At 40.0% G+C, this 10,168-nt stretch overlaps 1 protein-coding gene across 1 annotated transcript in view; it reads right to left on the reverse strand.

The window, feature by feature from the left end:
* The window catches only part of LOC110912956 (cysteine-rich receptor-like protein kinase 2), a 43,581-nt gene extending 33,884 nt beyond the window's left edge, over positions 1-9,697 (reverse strand). The window contains exon 1 of the mRNA XM_022157797.2: positions 9,193-9,697. Coding sequence (XP_022013489.1) covers positions 9,193-9,578 — 386 coding nt within the window. The 5' untranslated portion in view covers positions 9,579-9,697. The remainder of the gene's footprint in view (positions 1-9,192) is intronic.
* Between the last annotated feature and the right edge of the window lie 471 nt (positions 9,698-10,168).

Here is a 10,168-nt window from a genome sequence, read left to right on the forward strand (position 1 = left end):
TTATTTTCTGAGAACCCTGCTTCTACAAGCAGAATTTAAAATTTCGGGACGAAATTTATTTAACGGGGGGAGAATGTGACAACCCTCACAAAACCAGGTATCCGTACGACTTAATTAACTATTAATTGTTGCCTAATTACTGTGCTTAACTGAGATTTATGATAAACTGCTACTTGATTTTTGATACTTGTACATATCTGCATCATACTTTGATTTTTCCGTCACTACATTACTTATTTACTGAACTTTAGTGACAAACATGATGCACAGTAGCACAGTAGCATTTGAACGGATAACCTATTTGACATGCTGATATAGCCAGCATCAGGCAGACACTGCCTCTAAAGGCCTGAATGAGCCAAAAATATTTTACTACACCCGTAGTGTGTGTAGGGATACAAGGGTTGTATAATTGCGTCTCTAGGAATAAGATATAGAGATTGGATGTGCCTAAAACGTACTCTAAACACAAAACACGGCATTTTTATCAACATACTAGCTTCTAGCTAATTAATAAAGTGCCAAAAACATGAGGAAATATTCCTGACACTTTGCAGAATAAATTGTGTCGCTAAAAATATTATTTACAACGCTTAAAGGATTACTTAAGCACTTTAACGGATTACTATCCAACCGAACAACCGGACTATACCCGGAACATAAAAATATTACCAGAAATATTATTGGTATTTTTCTGAGCCAGTTAGGGTCCCTGATTACCCTAACACCCGCTTTATAACGCATTAATCAACTAACGGGGTTAATCCCTAAAGTTAACCGACTTAACCAAACTAAACTCTAACCGAACGATCAAGATCCAACCGGGTGACCCCACCCCCCTTAGGGCCGGTTTGGTCCCTTTGGAACTAGAGGGTACAAGCTTTTTATTATTTTATTAGTTTCGTGGATATCTAGAGCATGAATCCGATGGACGATGATCTTACTTTTCTCTATAAATACACACACACACTTAAGATAATTACACACACACCATTTCACCAACTCTCTCTCCCTCTTGCTCTCTCCCTCTCGGCCGAGACTAGCCACACCCACACCTCCATTGTCGGTTTTTGATCTAGCCATTCCAAGTGCACACAAGTGTCGGGGATCACGTACGAGGAAGCTTGAAGCAAACGGAAGTTGAAGGACCACGTTCATTTGCTTTTATCCACGCCGTTTTCGCCAAAGATCTTCCCTAGCCCCGAGCTAGAGGTATAACATTTAAAACTTGTTCTTGAACGTATCTAAAGTGGTTAAAAGGATTTTTAACGGTTAAAAGTCGGTAACCCATCTTTTGAATCTAAAAAGTCTACAAAAAACTCGAATATCGTTGGTTAAAAGCATATAACGCGTGTAGAAGTTGTAGTATTTGAATATGTTGATTGTTGAGGCCCGATCTACGTTGTGGTGGCTCTTATCATCGTTTAACCCGAATTTGTTAAGGTCCCGAATCTTGACATACACTTGTTTCTTTTGTACAAGGGTTAAAAGGTGAAACTCCACGAAACGGGAAACATGAACTTGTGTAAAAGTGTTTTGACATGTAAAATAGTATTTAAAACGAGCCGATCTACGTATGTACAAGTGGTACGTTCGTAGAACCAAGTGTCGAGAAAATCATGTTTTTGTATAAGTTGGATAACATGTTTACAAAGGTGATTTTTATAAACTACAAGTGTATGAACACTTGTGAAACGAAAGATCCGACAAAATAACAATTTTTATAAAAATTGTCGGGAAGTTGTAAAGAGTGATTTGTTCCAAAAACGGGGTTTTTGCAAGACTAAACTATTTTATACATAGATCCACTAAATGTAACGAGATCTACACAATAGTTTTAGAAAAACTACAAGTTCATGTAATAATGTGATTTTACATACTAGTCTACAAGTTTGAAGTGTTGAAAACTAGTTTGAAGTATCGGAAATTGATTTGGTTGATTTGAAGAATTGTTGGAATGATTTTGTAAAAGAAAAGGATACGCTTGAAAGCGTGGCCACCTCCAGTTACAGGGGAAACTCTGGCGAAATTTTCTAAAAATCTAACACTTAGAATTATTTACAAGTGTTAGAATTATTTTTGAAATGTTTTCAAAATATATTTCGCCATGACTTTATTTATTAAATATTCGGAGGTGGGATTTTCACAAAAACTAAAAGTGATAAATATTTATTCGATAAATATATTTTTCATCACATTGTTTATGATTATTTTGTGAAAATATATAAATATTATTTTTAGAGTAAAAATAATATTTACAAACTTTGTCGAACCCAAAATAATACCAACACCTTTACGACAAACATATAAGTTACAATGGTAATTACTATTACCACTTAATCGCCAAAACGTAACTTACGCTTTATACGGAAATATTCATAAACGCGTATGTTGTCAACATATTATTTTGGAAAGTATTACACGAAGAGAAAATATATTATTTTTGAGAAAATAAATATATTTTGGAATGAGAAACAAAATATATTAAGTGAGACTTAATATTATAAACACGCACATGCATTAATTCCCCCATCCTTGGGAAGGAAATTAACTACCAAGTATATACACGGAACGGTTGTCTAACTGTTTCCCGAAAATGATAAACTATAAAGCTAAAGCACGGCCATCCGTCTAATAGAATTAGCACATGTAGGTCGTTGCCAGCAGTTGGATATTTGGATTACTTGGTATTGTGACGCACTCACTGTGAGTTCATGTCCCCCTTTTCTCTTAACTGTTTTCCGTTTTATAAACTGCGGGGGTGAAATACATGTTACTATGATTATGAATACTTGATACATGGTATGGTTAGCGTAAGGAGGTTTGTTACTCAGATCATGTGAGTGGGTAGGCACAACTTGAGGCCATTAATCCTCGTAGTAGGACCGAGGGACAGGAGCGGTAGATCTATCTGGGTGTAGCGAGCCCAGCCCCAGGTCCAGCATAACGGACCTCGGGGTGACTTAGTGCCCGACGCATAAATCCGCTAGGTTTGAGTCATCCCTACTTGCACTTCACACATATCAATGGCCTTGCAAACCATTGGTGATCTCTTTTTCCTTATTTGCTACATACCAGGTTTTTGATAAAGATAAAGGTTTGTTTACTCACTTTCGCATGAACTCGCTCAACATTATTGTTGATTTTTCAACTTACATGTATTTCAGGAAATTAACGATCTGGCGCGGTATGGCTTGTTTTCCGCTGCATTAGGCCCGAGGTCATCCAGGGTTCGAGGCTTGTGACTCTTTCCTGGACAAGTCACAGTCCCTGAACCATGTTTACTTTAAGTTTGCATTTGTAATGTTTAGACAAAGTTATGGTTGTTGGGTGTTAACCCGTTAAGACAATGTTTTACTATTTTATTTTTAATGGATGATCTTGCATATTTTTAATTCATATAGCTTGTTATGATTAAGCTATGGTATTAAGAAGTCACACCAAATTAACCACGCTTCCGCAAAGCCAGGGTGTGACACTAGCCCAGTCTGCGTCAGAATAACCAAGAACCGAGACATTGGAGAGCCGAGAGAAAACAAGACCATAGGAAAGTGTCCCCTTGACATAGCGAAGTATGCGTTTAACGCACTGAAAATGGGTGGTAGTCGGAGCCTTTAAGAATTGACTGACTTGATTAACCGCATATGAGATGTCCGGTCGAGTGATGGTCAAGTATTGGAGAGCCCCCACAAGCGAGCGGTATGTAGTGGGATCCGAGTGAGGAATACCCGCGGCCGTTAGCGACTCATTGACAACCAATGGAGTGGACACCGGTTTGCTATCAAGCATATCCGCACGTTGGAGAATCTCGGTTGCATACTTGGATTGACAAAGGAAAAGGCCATTAGTAGAGTAAGAAGCTTCAAGACCCAAGAAATACCCAAGCGTTCCAAGATCCTTTATTGCAAACTGTTGATGTAGAGTAGAAATAAAACGTGTCATAGCCTTCTGATCATTTCCCGTTAAAATTAGATCGTCAACATACACAAGGAGGTATAGGCGACAACCATCATGATCAAAAATGAAGAGCGAGGGATCCGCTCTACTACCAAAAAACCCGTTTTGAAGAAGGAAATCGCTTAATCGTTGAAACCAAGCACGCGGCGCCTGACGAAGACCATAAATAGCCTTACGTAAAAGACATACATGATCGGGGAATCGAGGATCGCCAAACCCGGGTGGCTGTTCCATGAATACCTGTTCACTGAGACGGCCATGTAAAAACGCATTATTAACATCTAACTAACTGGTGCAATGACCAGTTGTTATTGACCGCTAAGGTGAGAACCACCCGGACAGTGGCAGCTTTGACTACTGGGCTAAATGTGTGGGAGAAATCCAAGCCCGGTAGCTGTGAAAACCCTTGGGCTACAAGACGAGCCTTATACCGATCGATAGAACCATCGGAACGGTACTTCGTGCGGAACAACCATTTGGAGCCAATGACATTTTGAGTTGTCGGTCGGGGTACAAGCGTCCAAGTATCATTGTTATTGAGCGCCGATAATTCATGATGCATAGCATCGACCCAGTGAGGATGTTTGCTGGCCGACTTGAAACCTTTTGGATCAGAATTTGCAAATAGAGCCAAGTGAAGCGCAGTGGATGCAAAGTCTGCCCGGTGTTTGGGTTTGAAGATACCTGCCTTGGCTCAGGTAATCATCGGATGAGACGAGGGGGCAGGTGGAGGTGGCGGTGGAGGTGTGGTTATAGGGTTCTCATCAGTGTCATCCGAAGAGGACTCATCAGAAGAGTTGGTTGACGAGGTTGATGAGGCAAGCGGCGAGGGTGGTGGAGAACCCGGTGCAACAGGTATTATTGGAGGTTGTATAATTAGGGGATTAGGTGATGAGGCAATGGGAAGTGGTGCATCACAACATGGAACAGTAGGTGGTAATGATGGTGATTTGGAAGGTGTCGCATGAAGGGGACCAGAAGGAGACAAAGGAGAGGTGGAATCTGTGTAAGTATGCCATAACATGTTGTCAAATGGGGCTGGTGAGGTGTCTCCTTGACAAGGAAAAATATCTTCAGCAAACCGAGCATGCCGGGTTATGTAAGTGCGATTCGTAGCCGGATCGAGGCAGCGATATCCTTTGTACTGAGAACAGTAACCCATGAAAATGCACGGCAGACTTCGTGGGGACAACTTGTGGATGGAGTAGTCACGTAGGTATGGGTAAACCAAACATCCAAACACCCGAAAGTTTTCATAAGCGGGTGTGGTATGAAATAATACCTCAAACGGAGATTTGTTATCCAATAGTCTAGTAGGGAGACGGTTTATAATGTAGACAGATGTGCTAAAGGCGTAAACCCAATAGATAGCCGGTACATGACTATTGAATAAAAGGGCCAAGCCAGATTCAACAATATGACGATGTTTTCTTTCGGCACGCCCATTCTGTTGTGGTGTGTACGGGCAAGAGACCCTATGAAAGGTGCCATTCTCATCAAAAATTTGCTTGACACGATGATTTAAAAATTCGGTGCCGCCATCACTTTGAAACACTTTAATCTTACGAGAGAATTGTGTTTGCACAAACTTCATGAAAATTAGTAAAACATCTTTAAACTGAGACTTTTCTTGTAATGGGTAAAACCAGGTGAACCGTGAATAATCATCAACAAAAATAACATAGTAGCGACTGTTGTCAACCGAGGTGACTGGCGAATAACCCATAAGTCACAATGTACCAAATCAAGAGGGTTAGATGCACGTTGTTCATTAATAACAAAAGGTAAGCGATGCGATTTTGATAATTCACAAGAGTTGCATAAGACAGGCTTAGGTAAAACTGAGGTAAGACTTAAACAACCATTTTTATTTAGCAACAAAAGTGTATCATGAGACACATGACCCAAACGTGAGTGCCACAACTCAAATGAAGCTTTATTTGTAGATGCCAAAAATGCTTGGGGCTTCGATCGGAGAACGTAAAGCCCATTTTCACATCTTCCTTGTGCTATTACCTGCTTCGTTGCTCGATCCTGTATGTAAAAATACGGTTGGGAAAACAAAACATCCAAGTTATTGTCACTGGTTAGTTTGCTAATTGATAAAAGATTTCGCACAAGGCGAGGTACCACTAAAACGTCATTCAACCGTATATCTGGGAAATGGTTTTGTGGCCAATACGAGATATAGATAAAGAATTACCACTTCCGAATGTTACTTTAGAGTCACCAACATACGGAGAGCTATGGTGTAATGACTGAGAATTATCAACCATATGATCGGTGGATCCGGTGTCTGCAACAAACCAGTCAGGTGTCGAGGGGTTAATATTGCAAGTAGCATGAAATGCCTTGGCAATGTCCGCATCAGTAGAAGCATTAGTGGCAGTAAAAGAGGACAAGCGAGGGCACGCCGACGCATAATGGCCGTTTTGGCGGCACAATTGACAGGGCGGGGTTCGGCGAGAACCACAGCCCCGACCACCCAAAGCAGATCCACGATAGCCACGACCTCCTCCACGATTACCTCTGCCCCGATTAGAATTGAAAGCCACCGGAGGGGTACTTGAGCCATGAATCTAAGAGTGGAACTGCTCATATGACTCGTCTTGAGTTATGACATCACGAAGAAATGGCAGAGGCTTGACGGTTCGAGTGGCAGTAGAGAACATCTCAAAACCTGGGCCAAGACCGCGAAGAAACAAGTGAGATTTCTCAGCGTCATCAACAGGTTGACCGGCGGCAGCAAGTTGATCAACGATGTGCTTGAACCGGCGAACAAAGTCAGCAACAGTCGAAGCACCCTTCGAAATCAGACGCAACTGATCCCATAGGTTCTGAATTCGTTCAACAGATGTATTGCTAAAGGCTTGTTCGAGAGCCAGCCAAATGGATTGCGCTGTAGGAAGACCGATGACTTCCCCAAGAACCTCTTCAGTAAGGGAAGCGTTAAGAAGCATAATAGCCTTTTGATCATCAATCTGCCAAGCAGTATACAAGGGGTTCGGGGTGCGTTTATTACCTTCAATAATCTCAGCAGCAGGTGGATCGGAACCATTGATATGAGAACTCAGATTCTGCACATTAAAAACAGGAAGCATCTGGTTCTTCCAATACAGGTAATTTGTAGGAGTGAGTTTCAAGGCTAACATGTGCATAATAGAACTCATGGGAGCAGCAATGTCAGGGGCAGAAGGAGACGCCATGACAACCAGAGAAGAAGTAGGGTAGAAGACGAAGAGGAGGGGGGATTGGGAGAGAAAATGATAGGAAGATCACTGGCTCTATACCATGTGAATATTGTTGATTGGAATACCTCAACTGAAGGAGGATTACAAATATATACACAGATACATAAACTGATACAATGAATGAAGGATAAATGAATGGACACTAATTAATACACGTTAACAATTAAGAGAGAGAAAATCAAGAAAAGAAGGCTTAAAGTTGGACCAACAATTAGAGGGTGATTGTTAGTGTTAATTGTTTAATTATTTGATACAAAGATTAGAGTCAATTATGTAAATAGTGTAAAGAGTCAAAGGGTTAGTTTTTAACAATTTAAGTTATAAACTATTTACGTCGTTTCGTTTCATTTTAGGGTTAAGGGATGTGATGATTCATGAAGCATCATGTCGTTTCATTATGTATAAACTGAATAAAGGGTTCATCCCTCTTGTTGCTCCCATGCAATTTATGGTTCTTCTTATGATGGTTGTATTCCATGATCTCTCCTGGGACTAATAAGATAAGTGGCGTTAGTAGAGCTAGGGTTAAATCCAGCATTAAAGAGGGACTTGTATCTGTTAATCATCGTGTTGTTATTAAGGTAAATGTGTGCATTTGTTGGTTGATTTTGTATCAGATGTTAGTAACAAAATAACAAATGATATAGCATATGAGTTTTACACATTTGATGTTAGTTTTTCAGAATTGTGGTGTTATCTTTTAGATTTTTGATGTTAGTTTTTTCAGAATTTTGGTGTTCATTTTCAGAATTGTGATTTTACTTTGCTGAATTTTGGTGTTATTTCAGTAGCTTGCAGAAATTAAAAAACAAACGGTCTTCATCTTGCAGACTGGAGAGGTTTGGTCCACCTCTTCTGCTACAGATGTCTGCAGATGTGGTCCGCAGACTGCAGACGTTTTACCTCTGAAAAAACAAACAACACCTGATAGTTCACAACATCCCTTCCTGATAAATTTTCCAGTGTTTTAGCACAACAACCCTGTTTGGCCATGTTAGTTTGAACGGTGGTCTAGCTGGTTCCCAGTTTAACCGGGCCTGCTAGTCCGGCTCATGAAAACAATGGTTATATATTTGAAAATGGAATTAAATTGTTGACTTCATGTTTCAATAAAAAAACTTTCCAAGGAAAACTTTTCTGGCATGGAAAGTCTTTGAATGCAATATGCCAATAAATAGTTGTATAGCACAACTATGTTGGAACAATTCAGAACATGGGTCAAGTAGCTAGTGGGTCGGATATGAGCGATTGGTTCAAGTCAAAAGAGACGTTGCATGGAATAAGGAGGTAGTTGCGTATGATCAAGTCGCCTAGCTTCAACAGTATTCATCCAAGGTTTTAGGAATTATCAGTTGTTTACGTTGTTATTTAAGCAGGGAATGGCCTAGCTTTATTTTTATGTTTTTCTTTCAATCAGTCGAAGTAACTTTCAGTTGTGCCGACTGGCCGGATTGCTAGTAAACAAAGTTACCTTCAATCTATTATTGTTGTTTTTATCTTTGTACTATTAACGCCTCGTTAATTTGCGGTATGCTCATATAATGTATATATGTGTGGGCGCTCGGGGGGCAAAAGTGAAATTGCAATAATTTTAACGTTATTTTACTAATTTCGTGAAAATAACGTTAAAAGAGGGGGATAGTTAATCATGCATCAGGTGGTGGCGTTGATAGCTCAAAGACAAGTAGGTACATGCACTAATCGGCATTTGTCTCAATTGCTGAGTGTTATGTGCCTTATGTCCAAGGCTTGATGCAAAACTACAATCGAGCCGGGGGTCTCATTGGAAGCAGTCTCCCTATTCCTACAGGGTAGAGGTAAGGCTGTCTACATCTCACCCTCCTCAGACCCTACCTTAGCTTTGCTATTGGTGGGACATATTGAGTATGTTGATGATGATTGATGATGTTTATCTTTGTGCTATTCTGATTATATACCAACAAACTATACATGCAATCTTAAAACAAAGTGGAAGAGTGTTCACCTTAGAAAACAACCATCAAGTACTGATCTGGCACCGCTTAAAGTGGCGCAGCTTCGTATTGAACTAGCTGCAAAGTCAAAACAACTGACGCAGTCCCTTGTCGACATATACTTCCTGCACTGAGCCATTACATAAACCGTCACCGAATTTCTTGCAAGTTCTGAGGTTGCAAAGTAAGTGTTATTGTTGGATAATTGTCTACGGATGTCTCTGAAAGTATCATTAAGATTATTGAAGAAATTTGGGATGTTTGTGGCGTTAACTGGGCTGCAAGTCTGCCTTAGCAAGTTTGTTTGTGGCTGTGACCTCCCCGGACTTGTGAGAAAGACCACAAACACGATGGCAACCACCACCATCCGCCACCTAAAGGACCACCACCGAGTCATGGTTCCTTCTTTGTTTCTTGCTTCAAAATGGATATTAAACTTGAGAATGTATGGTGGGTGCAGAGTGCGGATTAACCATATAAAGAAGCTGAACTTGACCAAGCAACGACATTTTTGTTTAATTGAAATAATATATAATTATAGTGGTCTTCAGACCTTAGAAAAATCTTATCTTTGAATTTTCGACGGCATTAGATTTTTCTTTTTCGTATTTTTAGGCTGTGTTTGAACATAGAAAATGAAAGATAAAATGTTTAAGACGTGAGACCCATTAGGTAACAGAGCACCACGAGTATTTAAGGACGAGAGTTTCCTTTTCGTTGGTGAGTGTGATGTCTCATCCAATGGATTATCGATGGACTCTAAAAAGTTAGACGTCTTCTTTTTTTGTTTTGAGGTTTTATTAAGTTGGCAATCGGGTATTGGTAATCCTATACTCATATTCGATTGTAAAATCGTGTCTCATACCTGACCTAATACCTGTCGGGTATTTGTCGGGTATTAGGTAAACCCGCGGGTGTAAGGTATACCCATTAGTTTGTTAAAAGATATACGTTGTAATTTTCAAATGCATATCTTTACTATTATAA

This window comes from Helianthus annuus, chromosome 7, assembly GCF_002127325.2.
Source record: "Helianthus annuus cultivar XRQ/B chromosome 7, HanXRQr2.0-SUNRISE, whole genome shotgun sequence".
NCBI lineage: Eukaryota > Viridiplantae > Streptophyta > Magnoliopsida > Asterales > Asteraceae > Helianthus > Helianthus annuus.